The sequence below is a fragment of the Zootoca vivipara genome, chromosome 4 (assembly GCF_963506605.1).
Source record: "Zootoca vivipara chromosome 4, rZooViv1.1, whole genome shotgun sequence".
Lineage (NCBI taxonomy): Eukaryota > Metazoa > Chordata > Lepidosauria > Squamata > Lacertidae > Zootoca > Zootoca vivipara.
In genome coordinates this window covers 69,696,267-69,713,664 of record NC_083279.1, presented here as the reverse complement: position 1 = coordinate 69,713,664, position 17,398 = coordinate 69,696,267, and the positions used below count along the sequence as shown (strand labels likewise).

General features: G+C 40.0%; 1 protein-coding gene across 1 annotated transcript in view; it reads right to left on the bottom strand.

The window, feature by feature from the left end:
• Positions 1-13,433: 13,433 nt before the first annotated feature.
• Positions 13,434-17,398, bottom strand: part of IMPG2 (interphotoreceptor matrix proteoglycan 2) — a 56,445-nt gene continuing 52,480 nt past the window's right edge. The window contains exons 16-20 of the mRNA XM_035115465.2: positions 16,839-17,058; positions 15,064-15,274; positions 14,481-14,669; positions 13,766-13,964; positions 13,434-13,517 (exon numbers count right to left, since the gene is read on the bottom strand). Of these exons, the coding sequence (XP_034971356.2) occupies positions 13,434-13,517; positions 13,766-13,964; positions 14,481-14,669; positions 15,064-15,274; positions 16,839-17,058 (903 nt within the window). The remainder of the gene's footprint in view (positions 13,518-13,765; positions 13,965-14,480; positions 14,670-15,063; positions 15,275-16,838; positions 17,059-17,398) is intronic.

Sequence of the window (17,398 nt, the reverse complement as noted above, 5' to 3'; positions counted from 1 at the left end):
TATGGGAAAATCATACAGCATACTTTTTCCCAGCCTCAGGAGGGGAGAGGAGGGGACAGAGCATTTCAGCTTAACAGAGATTTTACTCCGCAGTTACCATGGCAACTTGGTGTGTGTTTTAATCTCTTCCAATGGAACTTTAAATTCCTTTCAACTAAAGGCAGTGTGGTGTTCCTTCCCCCAATTGCATTTTGCATGCATTTTCTCTCTCTTAAATCCAGCACTCTTATGTGGTTGTTTGGTTTTAAGCCAAAGATCATTAATGACTCCACTATCCAGGACACCTGGCTTTGACATCACTCTTAATAAGGTATAGTTGAGGTAAAATGCCTAGGCGTAAAGGTGAACAGCAAAGGTGAAAAGCAAGTACTGTGCTGTGGCTGAGGAAATCGCACAGTGCAGCAGGTGAGTGAACTTAAATCGAAAGACTTTTCACATGGCTTCCCATGCAAACGCTTCCGGTTATTGTGAAGGCGTGATGTTGTTTTCAGAAACCCTTTCCTCTCATAATTATTGTTGACTTCATGGGCGAAGGAAGCCTTGGAGAGAGGGAGGCTCCTCCTGAGGTTATCCTGCCAATCCAGGGGTCATGTGGGCAACATAGTGTTAGATTTTTATACAGCAAATAAAATTTTGGGTACACGGTAACTTCACAATGTCAGGAGTGGGGACAGAAAGCCTTGCTTCGATGCCTCATGTAAACAATTGAATTATGCTTTGTGATGATCACACAAAACCAAATAAGTGCTTCTTTTTCTTATTTTGAAATTTTAGCTTATTTTGTAAACTCCTGCTGGAACAATAGCAGAGAGTCAATTTTCACAATATGTGCTCCCCACTTTCAACTCAGCCCTCAATTCAGATTCACTCTGTTTTCCATACAATACCATGTCTGTGTTTAGTATTATTGAGTACAGACTTAATATAATATAAAGATTTTGGCCATTCTTCAAATCATTTGGGGGCAAAAGCATTAAGGAGACACAAGTACTAAATTTGGAGATGAAGAACAGAGCTTAATAGATTTGTGAGGCAACTTTTTCCTTCAGTGGAAAATGTCTATTTAGTTGGAAAAACGCATTGGAAAATGCCTCTCAGGAGAAAGCGAAATGTAATTAAGGAAAAGTCCTCCTGGCTGAGGTGGTCAGTTTTGGCTGCCCACAAGGAAGTTGAGCCAGATCTCCACGTTAATGACTGCAGAGTTGAGCTGTCATTATGACCACCTGTCCATTCTAAACTGGATTGAGAACCCCAGTTAACTTCTCTGGGGTAATAAATTAACAGATGGTAACAAAAACAGATGGTAAATGCTGATCTAGCTGGATTTGAGCCGGTAATTGGGAAGAGAAAGGAACCATATGCTGATGTTAATCTCCGGAAGCACCAGGACCCTTAGTACACCTTTTTTTTCCATCATGAGTTCGTCCTTCTATTCTCTCTTACTAGCAGTACTGTTTTTCTAGAAAGAGAGATGCTGGAACTCACCATGAATGCCTCCCTTATTCTCTTATAATGGCAATGGCGCCCACCTGAGAGGTGCCAGAACTGAGTTGTGTGGCAATGTCCCTCTCCCCCCCCCATGGAAATAATGACACATGAGACATCAATTAAGGTTAATGGGCAGAAAAGGCCACAACTTTATTGGTTATGGATGTTGAGTGGCATTAGCTTAGGCAGACCCTAACTGGCTATATCTGACCCCAGCCCGTGTGCTGGGAGTCCGGGAAGGGTTAACCACCAGCCAAGGAGCCCCATGATGCAACAAGGAACTCCCCCTGGGGTCACCGATAGGGGCGTGCCTTAGGCCCTAACCTCCCTAGGCTTCGGGCAGGGCCACGCCCCTGGAATACTTTAACTGAATACTCAGCCCTGCTTACTAATACTCATGGGCCTTGCCACTGAATTACAGTTTGTGAATATGGGGAGCGGGGACCTAGGCCATCCAGGTAAGCGGCAGTAATGCCACTGCAAAGGGGGCTGCTCCATGGCACTGTCCTACCAAAACAGCCTCTCCTGACCCTGCTTTGTACTTGGTAGATACTACAAAGAATAACATCTCAACGTGTCCCCTGTTTGACAAGGGAGCCAATTGCATCATCTTAAGGAATGATGGCATGCAAGTTTTCCCTGAACATGGAAGAAAAGGCAATTAATGGCTACTAAGTGTGATGGCTCCCAGAACGTTTCCGAGCACAATTCAAAGTGTTGGTGCTAACTTTTATTTATTTATTTTTAATATAATTTTTATTAGATTTTAACAAGAAATACAAGAAAAAAGAAAAAGGCACAAAAAAGAAAAATACATAAAAAAACGACAAAAAAAACACAAAACAAAAAACAAAAAACAAAAACAGATTCAGACTTCCTCATTTCCCCTTCTTGAGTTCTTATTGTTAAAAATAGTTCTCGCATTTTCCCATTCTAACTTCACATTCTTTTTTCTAAATTTCAACTTTTTCATCTTTTTCATTGCTATTGTCCATTCTCCTTGTACTTTAACCTCTTTTCTCTTAACATCCTCTCTCCAAAATTATTATTATCTAATCCCTAGTCTCTTTCCCTTACCCAAAAATATATAAGATTCACATCCTAATTTATTACCCATTTACTTCCACCCACACAACAAAGTTCCCACTCCCCCTTCCCTGGAATCGAAGTCTCCAGATGAATCAGCCAGGTTCTTCATACAATCCTTAATACATTCCGAGATCAGACCATATTATTTCAGACAATACCAAATAATCCAAGACCTCTCAACCCACCCCTAGTCTGTCCCATACCAACTTTTGCCGAACTCTTGCCCCCCTCTTCTGTAATCCCATCACTTTGTATCTTTGCACCTTTTCATCCTCTTTCTGCCCCCCAACTGTTTGTGTCCTCCCCTCTCTCACCGGGGCGCTGATTTTCCCAACCTCTTTTTTGGGGTGCTTTTTTGCTTTTACCCTCTCCTGTTTCACTTCTCTCACCAGTGAAACAGTGTTTTCTCCTACGTTCCCTCCCTGTTCCACCCCTCCCACCAGTAGAACAGTGTTCTTTTCAGGAAATAAATCCATTGGTTCAGCATATTGTCCTTCAGTATTATCTTTCTCCTCTTCTATGTTTTTTACATACGTCACTCCAGCACAGTCCTGGTCTTCCAATCTTTTTTCTTCTCCCTTCTCCTGCTCTTCTATATCTGTTGGATCCTGTGTTTTACAGTCAAAAACAAATGTCTCGACAGTCTCTTCTCTCAGAAAGTTTACATCAAGCTTGGAGATGCTCACTTGCTTAGTAAGATCCAAAGTGTTGGTGCTAACTTTTAAAGCCCAAAAGGCCTCAGCCCAGTATACCTGAAGGAGCATCTCCATCCCCATCGTTCTGCTGGGACACTGATGTCCAGCTCCAAGGGCCTTCTGGCAGTTCCCTCACTGCGAGAAGTGAAGTTACAGGGAACCAGGCAGAGGGCCTTCTTGGGAGTGGCACCTGCCCTGTGGAATGCCGTCCCATCAGATGTTGAAGAAATAAACAACTATCTGACTTTTAGAAGACATCTGAAGGCAGCCTTGTTCAGGGAAGTTCTTAATGTTCAATTTTTCTTATCATGTTTTTAATATTCTGTTGGGAGCTGCCCAGAGTGCCTGGGGAAGCCCAGCTAGATGGGTGGGGTAACAACAACAACAATGGCTATGTTCTACCTTCACTTCTGGATGCAGTATGACTTTGAATACCAGCTGGGGAGCACAAGTGGGGAGAGTGCTATTGCACTCAGGCTCTGTTTGAGGGCTTCCCATAAGCATCTGGTTGGTCACTGTGAGAATAGGATGCTAGATGGGATGGGCCTTTGGCCTGATTCAACAGGGCTGTTTCTTATGTTCTCATGGCAGAAGCAATCTGGGAATCAGCAAGGAGGAACGATCACAGTAGAACTGTTGATTCTGAAACACGAATGGGAAATTAGGACTGAAGCTTCAACAAGGCTGAAATTAGAGTCACGTGCCTTTAAATTCCAGAATTTATGTTATAGGCACATAAACGGGCTGTATCAGCTTTGAAAATCTATATTGCTGCTGATATTGTGGCAACGTTTTAAAGTTAAGTAAGACTGTTTGAAATGTATTAGCTTAAGAATTCTAAGCAACCAGCCAACACATGAACTCAAAGTAAGAAGAAAAATTTGAACTATGGAAAAATCTTTCCAAGCTTGCTGAGCCAAAAAGGAGGCATACTGAAATAACAAGCATATGGTATACAGCTTAACATTATGGAGTAAAGATCCTTACCATCTGTTCCTGTGCTATATTGTGCTAAGCAACCAAAAACCTTACTTGCAAGACTTTTACCGTGAGAAATATATTTATTTGGGTATTAATTACTTTTTATCATTGAGCTTGTACTTATGGTCCTGTTAACATTCTGGACAATTCCTAAAATTCCTAGTCTTCAAGAATTAGTGCAATGATATGTCAGTATTTAGTCACCCTTGCAAGTATTATATCAGAAGTAGAACTTAACACTTCAAATGACATCTAGTTCTGTCTGTGTCTGAAATGTCTCCCTCACTTTAGCTAGTTTTGGACTCTTCACGACTTTGGAAAGTTGAAATGATCAAAGGGGAAGCTGAGTCAGGCAGCTTTTTATCCCAGAAGATGTGTTTAGACTATGTTTCAGGAAAGGTTTGAGTTGCTGATAACTCAGTATTTTAAAGTGGAAGTTTGCAATGAGACTTATCTAAATCTCCCTCCCTCTAAATACAGACATTTCTGATCTAGGAGAAGGCAGAGGAAAAGTAGCACCCTTTTTCTGGAGCTTGGACTCCCTACATCAGTTTTATGAAATACAAAATGGGCTTGAAATGATACAAATGTTTTGCACTGGTATTCTTTTTAAAGTTAATAGTGTATTTTTGTTGTCACTTGTGTTATTTTGCATCTAGTGTTTTGTATACAGAAAAAGTAGAAATTGGCAACTAGTGGGCCCTGAACTATAAAGAGGCTAAAGGAAAGCCATCAGAGATCCCTTTTATGACTAGAAAACACACTCTGCTTCTCCGTGCACCTGGTAATTCCTCACAACCACACTGCTAGCACTTAATACTGCATGTTACTGTATTTTGCAAAACTGTTCAGTGCTGGCAGGTAAATTACTTGTGGTTCCAACATTTGTCCATGTTCAATGTGCTGGTCATAAACTGTAGAAAGAATGCTGACCTATTTACAGTCCATTGACCTATTTACAGTCCATTGGAAAAAGCAATTGACTCCTGTTGCTGATGTCTCCAAACTGCAAAATGATGCAAAACTAATTTCACTAGACAGCACCATTGAATCATTTCTCTCTCTCTCTCTCTCTCTCTCTCTCTCTCTCTCTCTCTCTCTCTCTCATATTTACAGAGGAGGCACAGACACAAAACAAACTTCTATAGGAAATGTTTGTGCACATGTCCGACTGAAATAAATAGCTCAGCATCTACTGCACTTTTGTTCAATTATGGCTTCTCTGAAAGAACTTCCTGATTGGAATGGAGAGGAAACTCAATTCACTTCACATTTAAAGATGAACCTCCTTAAGTCACACTTTGGGAAACAATATGTGGACAATATGTGAACACTGCTATCCATTAAAATTCGCATTTCTCTGAATTTTACGTTGCAATTTTCCAGCCAGGTAATGTGTACAAAAATGCCTGCATTAGGGTAACATGTGCATATTGGTGAAAATAACATCTAGAAATGCATTATATTGGGGGGAATTGCTTTGCAAAAATATGTAAGGTAGGCAAAATTGCATGCACAAAGATGCATATTAGAAGAGGTTTGCACTAAAATCCAGTGAGGACTTTAAAACATAAAACTTCACAAACTTATGTGGAAATGTGGGAGACCTAAACTTAAAATTTGGAAAAATGAGAAACTGAGAATAAACTAAACTGAAAAGTTCATGCACCCCTGATAGATCGTGTTAACCGTGTTCTCCATTGGATCTTAGGGTGTAAACTTCTAAAGTTCTAGACATATAACATATTTTTTAATGGAAGTAATATTACTGATCACAGTATGGCCCTTGAATGTATGCGTGTAGGTGTTGGTGCGATCAGTTTTTCTCAACTTTAGTCCATAGAATAGTCTTTTTTATTTTTAGGTGTGATAGCTTTGATGCCTTGAGTGTACTTTGGAGTTATATATAAACATTCCTGTTTAGTCATATAAACCTATTAGCGTTATCTCTCTTTCTGGAAAGAGCAGAATGGAAGAATGGAGGTGGTCACTTCCTCAACAAATGATTATAGATGGATGCAATGTGTACCAGGAAACCACTACCTGCAGGTCAAACCAGGAAAAGCCCCTTCATTTAGTCCTTCGCGAGGCTTGAGCTGCCTCAGGAAGTGCTCTGTGGTGCCCTCTTTCTCTGCAAGGCGCCACTAATCTTTTGCAATATTCTTTCAACTAATCCTCTTTCATCAAAGCTGAGAGGCTTCTTTTGTAACTGCCTCTGTGAGACTGTGCTGCTGTAAGACTGCAGGACCTTTAACATGGACTGGACATTTGTCCATATTGAGCACATTCTGCAGTCCCCTTTTCAATCATATTCTCCCTGTTTTACACATAGTAGAACTAGCTGCTGCCGCCTTGGTACATTTAGCTCAGAATGCCACACTTGGTTTACTATAATCAGTCTTTCAAACAATGCAACAAGCTGAACAGGTCTTTGACTCTCGTGATTTGGACTATTTTTCTCCTTTTCTTAATTAATTGCAGCCATGGAGAGTGGGGGGCGGGTATCCTGATCGGTGTCATCCCTAAGGGGGGTGACATTGCCATGGGCAGTGTCCGCTGGGGTGCTTGCTTCACCCCCACAGGTGGCTAGCCCCGCCCCTGGGTGCACAGCATATGCATTGCTCTGGCTGCCGGAGCAGCTAGCTCCGCCTCTGTTTCCTCCCATACTGTTTTCCTGCTGAAAATTCCCTCTCCCAAGCCACTGATAGTAGCAAATAGCAGCTTCATATACGCCAATAATGGCTTCACTTCAGAGGCAATGTTCAGTAAATGGTGCAGGTGGAAAGTGTTCTGTTTCAGGGAGCAAAAATTCATAGTGTGGTAATATGTGCCCTGCAGGCAGGGGCTCCTAGATTTTGCTGCGTGCTAATAACATGTAGTAGCTGGCCCCAAGTTATACCTGGTCAACACCCTCTCCCCCAATTCTGTCCAAATTAGATGGACTTGCAGCGATGGATCCAACAATGCCGTTGGAAGCTCAAGTGGCCTCAGCGGCACCGAGTGTCTTCTACCAGCTTTGACTGGTTGCCCAGCTGCAACCCTAACTGGATGGGGAAAGCATGGCTTCAGTTGGCTAGACTACTCCAATGCACTCCACATGGGGCTGTCTTTCACGATAGGTCAGAAACAAAAATGAGTGCAGAACGTGATGGCTCAATTAACTGGGACAAGAAGACATGAACTTGTAGCACTGTTTCTGGCCTGACTGCTCTGGCTACCAAATTGTTTCCAGCCCAGTTTCCAAGTCCTGTTTTTGACCTTTCAAGCCTTATATAGTTCACGAACCCTAAACCTAACGGAGCCGTTCCCCATATGAACCTGTCCAGACCCTGATACCCTTCGCTGGGTGCCATCTGTAAGAGAGGGCGGTCGTGAGAGAATGAGCCTTTTCTGTGATAGCTCCCCCTCTATGGAATGCTCTCTTGAGAAAGGCTCATCTTGTGTTAGCTTTGTCATCATTTTGATGCCAGGCAAAGGTATCTTTATTTCCCCCCAAATTTGAATTGCACCTGTTGGATATTAGATATTGGATGTTTTTACTCTGGTTACATTTTTAATATGTACTTGTATTTTCAACTGTATTTTTTGTATTTTATTTTTGTAAATTACTTCGGAACTCTCTGTTGTGTGAAGCAATTCAGAAATTCAATCAGCTAAATTAACTAACCTACAAGCCTTTAGGGCTTCTCAACAATTATACTGTCTATGGGCATCATTGCTATATAAATGATAAATAATAATCTCGGGGATTCTTGAAACAACAAAAAAAGTTTTATTGCAGTGAAAAATAAACAGATAATATTATTTACAATAAGAAAAACATTTCCTGTATACACAATGAAATATTCATTTTCAGCATGACCAGAACCTCTTCAAGGCTAGCATTCAAGAAATCAGAACCTATTGTTGAAGGATGTGCACAGAGCCACATCACACAGAGTTTGCCTACACACTAGAGAATTTTCTCTCAGGCTACATGATATATTACTTGTCGATCTCTAATGATAACTAAAATATTATTTATTTCTATAACGGAAGCTGTGTCTGCACTGCAGATTAGTTTGCTTGCTTTAGTTTCCATTGCTTTCGGCACATTTGCCTATGCAGTATCTCTTTTCCTGTGAACCCATTAATTAAATTTTCTTTCTTCACGTGTTTTCATTAATTATACTCTATTGTGTTGTTGTAACTGAGCTGTGTTTTAAGATTGGAGGATTATCGCAAGGATTTCACAATCGCACACATAGCAATAGCAAAAGTCATATGAAAAACTGCTAATTAGACAAAAGTGTGCACTCAGCTCCACCCAACTATGACAAGCTTGATGACAGTGTTTTGTTCAGCTGTATATTCAGATGATGTAATATGGCCCCTTTTTATACTGGGATGAATTTTAAGTAAGTTTAATCAGTGCCTCAACTCCAGCTGTGCTCCCTGCAGAAGCCACAGGGAAAAGGCACTTCGGATTCACCCCAAGAGAACATTTGTGTGCAGCAAAGCAGCAGTGCAGACCAGCCCTAAATGGCAAATTATTGGTAGAGTATGAAGGCAGGAAAGAAGCATGAAGAGGTGGTTCCTCTTGCACCATGTTACACAGCAATGCATTTCAGAGCTAGATCCTAGGATGTACCTCCAGCTGCAAAGATAGGTGAGCTGGAGGATCAATCCTTTCACTTACTGGACCTCTGCTCCTCAAATGGATTGCAATGGCCTTGGGAATCCCAAACTTTGCATAAATTGCATGGAGGAATGTTAAGGCTGCAGGGTAGAATTGTACATGTGGAGACACTGAATACTGATCACAGTTCAAACAGGCTACTTCTGGGAGAGAGGGCAACCACATGGGTTGGAAAAATAGTTTTGGATTTGCCTTGATCCTCCATAAGGAACAGAATTACTAGAATCAACAGTATGACTCAAAATAGAGGCGTAACTAGGTGTGCTGGATTTGAGCCAGCACTGTCTTTAGCACAGCCCCCTCCCCCAAATCCTGGAGTCATCACCTCTAAACCATGCAAAACTGCATCAAAACTGCAAGTACTTTACGTAAGTATCTATGACTAAAAAAAAGCTAAGCATCAGAGAGAGAGAGAGACGAATTGTGTATGTGAATTCACATGAGAAATATTTATCCCCTATTGGTATTTATGAAGAGTTACCTAAACAAAGTCATGCAGTTACATTCCAGGAATTACCTACTACCCAGAAGTATTCATACTTGCTTTGTCGGGGGCAAGACAAAAATTATTCTTCAGTTCAGAATGATCTCAACCAAGAAGAGACAGTACCCAGATACAGCCAAGAAATAGTGGGGAGGGCAAATCCATAGCAATTACAAATCATAGCATACAAAACCATTATCATGAATCCATTTATGAGGAAAAAACAAGATGCACAGAAAATACACTAAATTAAAACAAAACATTTTTTTAATTAAAAAAAAATCAGCAACAACAACCATACACTTAATGAAACCATACACTTAATGACAAAGGGAAACCCTTATTGGTTTTTAAAAATCCTTTATTTAACTGTAGCCCTTCTTGCCTTCAGTAAAATGTGCCTGTGATATATGTAAATAAATGAGTACACAGCCACTCATATTTCTTTTGGTGGATAGATAACTTCCTAGATGATTCAGGCCATCTTATCTAATAAGTATAGCATGAAAACCAACAGCCAGGACAACTTCAAAAATATGAGGAAACTTGCAGTCTGAAATTCTTCATTTGGTATGTTCCCAATAATAGATTTTCTTCTAATTTTATATTGGACAAGAAAGGCTAAATATGCCTTACGCACAAAACAGCTAGATAACTAACTTCTCTTTTACCTTGTTCCCGTCAATGGACCAAATAGTTCCTTTTAAAAAAAATTGCTTGTGCAAAAACAGTACAGTGGAACCTCGGTTTACGAACACCTCGGTTTACGAATTTTCGGTTTATGAACACCGTGGACCCATCTGGAACGGATTAATTCACTTTCCATTACTTTCAATGGGAAAGTTCACTTCAGTTTATGAACGCTTCAGTTTATGAACAGACTTCCGGAACCAATTACACCCATGCTTCGGGTTAAGTACGCTTCAGGTTGAGTACTCCGCGGACCCGTCTGGAACGGATTAATCCACTTTCCATTACTTTCAATGGGAAAGTTCGCTTCAGTTTATGAACACTTCAGTTTATGAACAGACTTCCGGAACCAATTGTGTTCATAAACCGAGGTACCACTGTAGTTACTATAAACATGTCACATGCAACACAGCGTTTTTCTCCCTACTAACACTTTTTCAACAGCAAAAATGAGCCCTCCAAAGCAGGGAACACCATCACTTTATTTTATTTTTTATTTATATAGCCCCTCCCCACCAAAAAGAAGAAGAAGACGTGAGAAAAAAGATTTACAAAACAAGAAAATAATCATGTGCACAGTGGCCAGTAGCCCATTTAATTAAAACCCGCCCCTTTTTGCAAATAAATCAAACTAACTTTCATGATTGTTACAGCTTTGAGTCATCTTCAGTGATGTCCATTGCATTTGAAAATCCAAGGATAAAGAGCCTTCCTTACATTTTTTTTTCATTCATTTCAAGGTCAAAGGAATCCATTCATGAGCCATTAATATCCATATGCATCACTGAAAAGACTATAAGAAATTCTGAAGCCACATCAGTGCCTCATTCCTGTAGCAACACCATCCATCTTCATCTTATGTGATTCTTCTACTGGATCCACTTTTAAGAGCAAATTCCTGAAAAGAAAAAAGAAAAGTCTGCCATAATTATGTAAGTTCTTATCAAAGGCTGTGTACAGATTACAAAAACACCCGGAGCACAGGTTGTTCTTACTCATAGCACCATATTCATGTTTTATGCCCTGCCATTTTAAAAAGTTTTTCAGGAAGCATCCTGGAATTGTAGGGATGAGCTCCTAGAAAAAACAATGTTAACTACTGCAAAATTTTGATGTGATTGGCATGAGTCTCTATCGGTTAGGAAACAACTCCGATAAAGACAAAGTAAATTTTTGAAGTAGTTTAAAATATATGGGTGGTTCTTTTTTCTTTAAAAAAAAACATTGTGTTTTAGTTGGAAAAAGGACGGTTGTATATCTACATATACACTCATGTAGGCCTGTACAATTTCTACAAAAGTTCGTTTTCCTTTCGGAACAAAATTGACTAGACCAGCCCCATAATTTCTTCTGAATTTATGAAACTGTACAATGTGGCTACAATCAGAAACTAGGAAGACAAAGAGACTTAATCACTTGCAGAGAGGCTCTTGCTCTTCCATTCCTTTAGTTTAGTTATCCTGGTTACTTGGTTGTTGAAGAATGGACACCCTGAATGTGCTCAGGGGCAGCCTGTAGTATTTATTTCCCCAAATGTTTTAGAAGCAATAAGGAGCCTCAAAGACTAACACATTTATTATGGTTTGATCTTCCATAGACTAGCATTCACTTCATCAAATGCATTGATTATTATGGCTTAAGTATTCAAAATGCTACAAGAACCCTTTCTGTTTCTGCTGAAAAACAGACTAAGACTTCTGGCATTAATAACATGTTCTGGGACAGAGCAACAGTACACAGCACCTGTGAAACATCATCCTAAACTGAGGAAACACATGAGCTGTATCCACTCCAAATAAATAAAATATTTATTTCTTGTAAATAAAAAAATTTTATGTAACAAAATCTTCCTTGTGTATGACATTCATGTCTTAACTCCAAGAACTTTGGTTAGTGCTGCTTATGTTAGAGAAAGGCATTTAAAATAAAATAAGCACTGTGGATTTTCAGTTGCTGCCTTTTGCTAAATACTAACATAGAATAGATTTGAACGCGACAGTTTACCTTGCCCTACTAGATATGCCAATAGATGTCATGACGACTAAGCATATACTCAGTTAAATTATCTACCCAATTTGGCTTCTTCAAGATGACAGCAGCAATAGACAATTAATGTTCTGGCAATACAATGCATTTTAATGTCCCTCCTAGTATATGAAAAGTAGTTTGAGCAACTCAGAAAGTTTACAGACAAAACCTTATGGTCTAATATAATAGAACAATCAGAATCAATTCTACATAACTTCCATCAAAGATGCCAAATATGGTTGAGCTTCAGACACCAGCTGCAACAACCTTTATAATGATATTCTTTGCAACGAGCAAGCTTTGTAATGACATAACTTAGCATGACAAATTTGCAATCTCATAGAACCCGCAGTAGCAGACATTTCATTCTACTAATAACTACATATTCTTAGTCATTACCTTGTTGAATGTGTAGAACTCAGGACTAACTTGTAGTGGGATTTGTGCTTCTGACAGCTTTCAAACTCCTATTTTAAAGGGGAAGAAACTATTGAATATTATCTAGTCTTAAACAAAACTACCAAAAATAATCTGTCTCATAGCCATTTGATTCTGCTTAACCTTAATCTTTTCAGCAGTGAATAAAGGTTCTAGACTGGCTCACTTTTACTTCCGCCTAAACATTTAACTGCTTTTGCAATATGTTGAGATAAAGTAACAATAATTTGAAGTTGCAATGGCACTAAAATTGCAGTTGTTCTTACAAGATGGGATGTAGAATTACAGTATTAATTTTCCTGAGTTCGAGTGTCTTCAAAGCCCATGACACCTTTGGTAAAGGCTGTTCTCCAACTCAGGACGCAAGGGATAAACATGCTAATTCCACACCGTGATCAACTCCCATCTGGAAACCAATGTCCCCACTGTGGAAGGACGTGTGGATCCAGAATTGGACTCCACAGTCAGTTATGGACTCATTGTTAAAACTGTGTTTATGGAAGACAATCTTACTTGGCTACGAGTGATAGAAGAAGAAGAAGAAGAAGAAGAAGAAGAAGAAGAAGAAGAAGAAGATTAATTTTTCACTATGAAATATAAATAACTGGGGAACAGCGGGGAATTCAATTTTAATAATTAGGGAAATAAATGCTGTTGACCTAAGGCTAATAATTAGCTATTTTGAACAGTTTTATACTTTCAATATGCTGCATAATCATGAAGGTTTTGTGTCTACTTTCGTCCGTGCACCCTACAATATGATAATTTAGCTGATCACTGAATGAATCAACTGTTGCGTAGAACACAATGAGTAGGTTCAATGAAAAAAAAAATCTACAGAAGTAGTTAAGAAACATTTAACTCACATTTGATGCTGTCTTACAAACTCCGCAAACTGTCGATCTTTGGCATAGAGTTCCAGGATCCTAATTCTGTCTTGAATTTCCTGGAAGGTTAGAAAATAATACACTACACAATTGTCCTATATAAAACACAACAGTTCCAAACGAAGGTGTTCTGTACTTCATACACTACAGAGCAGCATAATGTACAAATTTTATATTTTCAGTACTTTTGACTATGCTTTCATCAAATTAGTCTTTAATATTTAGCATTGAAATTGCATACTGGTGTACTTTTAGCAAGTCATTCTGATAGGATAGAGGTAACATCAAAACAAGTAAAGTTACCCACCTCCTTAGTTAGCTCACTGTGTTCATAAATATGCCTGATTTCTTCACTGCTGTACTCAGTGGATGTCTCATTGCTTGTTGAGCTATAGGAAGTAAGCTGTGGATATCTCCGATAATAGTGGCTGTGCCCAGTAGCATCACTTTCATACATTGGGTTGTATTTCACTGCATTTTCAATAGATGAAAGGCTGTCTCCTTGCCTGTAAAGAAAGTAAAAAGAACTTATGTCAAACACAGGAGTCTCCTCTTTGCAAAATATTTCCCAAAGCTTAACTGACAATGTTGTCTGACATTCTTGGGAATAAGCTACATGATAACCAATGTTCATGCTGCAAAGTGGAGCAACACCTCAAAAGAGGTAACTGGCAGTTGTGCTCTTCCAGAAGCTGTGTTCAACTCTTATTGGGGATACTTGTCCAACATGAATAGAGCTTCCATGTCTAAACCCCCTGAGGGGTTGACTTTAGATCTTTTCAATAGGCTAGCACTTTGCAGCAGTCACAATGTATGTGCCCATTCCTCTTCAGGCTCCTATGCTTTCCTCCCATGACCAGGTAGGTTGATATTGCCTATTGCTACTCCCAGCTCACACTTATCAATCTAAGGTTACCCACTAGGATTTTTTTTTCCTGATCAGCAATCCCTAGGCTCAGTGGTTTAGACCAACAGCACCACCCGTTTCCCCCAAGATTAAATAACCTACAAGTTATAGTTACCCTAACGAGTCTTCAATTTCGCTCTTTGTGTACTGATCACGAAGAGTCCTAGCCAGGAAGAAAATAACGGCAGATGCTACGAGGAGGAAGCCAGCTACCGAAGCAATTGCGATACCCACGACTAATGGCTCCGAGACATACTCTTCGCAGTGCTCTCCTCTGTACCACCAGTTCTCACCCACACGACATCTGTGATCCACCCATGTCAACAGGGAAGTGATAAAGAAAATAGTTATTCTATTGTCAACATGAAATGACTGAACCTCGTATTGGATGCTAAGCTTCACCCATTTAAGATAGCAGCTGAGTGAAATGCTAAAATATTCTGCAATGGGTCAAATTGAATAATGTGAGAAGAGGCATGGAAGAAGCTAGTAGGGAGGTTTAAAGCACAAAATTTGATCAGGGGGGGGGGATCTGTAAGCTGCACCTCTTCCTGATCTTGGGAGGGTCACCCTTCAGGGAAGTATTCTGGATTTCTTTTGTTTTGAAACCAGATTCAGTGTTAAAACTGGATTATCACATAAATAGGCCTATGCCTCTGATCTTCTGCATTTGAAATGTTGCACAAATGTTCACTTACCTGCATATTGCCCCTTGCCCTGGGATTATATCACATTTGCCATCATTTTGACAGAAGTCAGGCTGTAGATCACAAATGCTATTACAAGGCAATCCTTCAATGCTTAGATAGCCAGGATAACAGACACATTCTGCCTCTCCACTCCACTGGTTCACAAGGCATTCAGAGAACTCATTGCATGCCTGGAACTTGCAAGGATCAGCTTGATCTCCTAGAGGCACCAGCAAAAAGAGAACTTTTACTGCAGTGGCACCAGCATTTTGGGAAACTATTCCTATTGAATTCAGATAGACACCTACAGTTTGTATATTTCTTCCCCTCCTGAAAACATTTTCATTTCACCAAGCATTTTTAGATAATTAATTTGATTCAATGGCAGTCATTTGTTTGGCATTCACTCAATCTCCTGGGCACAGGAATCACCCACACTCACTGCCTCAATCTTCCCAGGGTTCAAATACTGTTTATCTGGACTCATCCAGTTCACTATTGTGTCCAGACAATGATCCAGATCTTGCACAGCCCCTTCTGTCATCAATATTATGGAGAAATAGAGATATGGAGAAAGAAACAGAGCTGTCTGTTTTGTTGGATGGGCCCAAAGGCCTTCTGTTATCACAGTGGCCAACCAGATTAGCAGGACAAGATTGCAACAGTACTCTTCCCGCTTGTGATTCCTAGCAGTGGAGACACAGGTTATTCACCATGGCTAGCAGCCATGGGTAGTCATATCTTCCATGAATTTGTATAACCCCTTTTTAAAAGCCATTTAAATTGGTGGCCACTACTGCATCTTACGGGAGCAAATTCCATGGTTTAACTATGTGCTCTGTAAAGAAGTGCTGTAATTTGTCTGTCCCAAATCTTCCAACATTATGTTCAACTGGCCATGAGCAGAAGTAGCTCACTGGGTGAGACAGTCACTATTTTCCCCAAAGATGGCTCACTTTTGCTTACACCAGAGGGGAGGAGGGGAAAGATAGAGGGGAGGCTCCACAGTGCAAACACACCACTGGAGCCAACCAATTGCTCCTACTGCTAAATTTGTAACCATGCTGACCTGCCACCACCTTGCCCTCTATCCCACCAATAAACAGCAACTCATCTGCCTGGAAGCAAACATAGCAGCTCTTCTTCCCACCTAGTGAGCCACTTCCAGCCACAAGAAAAACCTATCCCTATCCACTCTCTCCACACTAAGCATACAGTAGTGCCTCACTTAACGAATGCCCTGCTTAACGAAATTTCTGCTTAACGAAAGGTTTGTTCTAGTGGAGGTTGCCTCGCTAGACGAATTCGTTTTACGCAAAATTTGTCTAGCGAATCGCAGTTTCCCATAGGAATGCATTGAAATTCAATTAATGCGTTCCTATGGGCAAAAAAAAATTCAAAAAAAAATTCAATGCATTCCTATGGGATTCGCTAGATGAATTTTGCGTTATAAGAAAAGACCCGTGGAACGAATTAAATTCGTCTAGCGAGGCACCACTGTAATTGCACACACCTTTCTTTCTTTCTTTCTTTCTTTCTTTCTTTCTTTCTTTCTTTGTGTGTATGTAGCCTTCAAAATAATTCTGGGTGTTTTAGCTTGAAATTAACTGACTTGTCACCATAGCTGCCAAGTTATCCCTTTTTTTAAGGGATTTTCCATTATGCTGAATAGGCTTCCTCACGAGAAAAGGGAAAACTTGGCAGCTATGCTTGTGACTTCAGTGAGAATAAGGCTTTACTCCTAACTCACTGACCAAGCAGCAAATACTCCTTCCTTATAATACCTGATTCCACATCAAGGGAGTACTTGTCGATAGCCAGGTTCATGGTCTGGTAGGCAGTGTTGCAAAAGTCTTCGAGAATCATGTATACAGCATTAGTAACGTTGCGAGGCACAGGTCTTGCAAACTTCATTCGGCTGTTCACCACAATGCTACCATTTCTGAAGTTCAGAATTTCCAAATTCTGGAAGCCTGTTAGATTGGACTGTAGATAAGGAACCAGCTACAAAACAGGAGAAATAATATAACAAGATTACATCTATTTTCCTGTGTGTTTGTGTGTCTATCCATCTATATGTCTGCACTTGTATGCACATAAACCTAGTTGTTTAATTTAGTTGGGTTTAATTCTGAGTAAACAGGCATAAGATATGTGACGTTTAGTTCTGTTGGGCTCATTTGAACCTGAAGTTCGAATTTTCCCGTGTATGCCTTAATGTTTAGTTACCATGCAAGCTGAATGAAGCTTGGCATACTTTGCCATTAGTATAGGCAGGAATAAGTATTCTTAACAATTTCATTTGATATTTTGTTTTGCCACATAGGTATAAAAGAGGAAATAA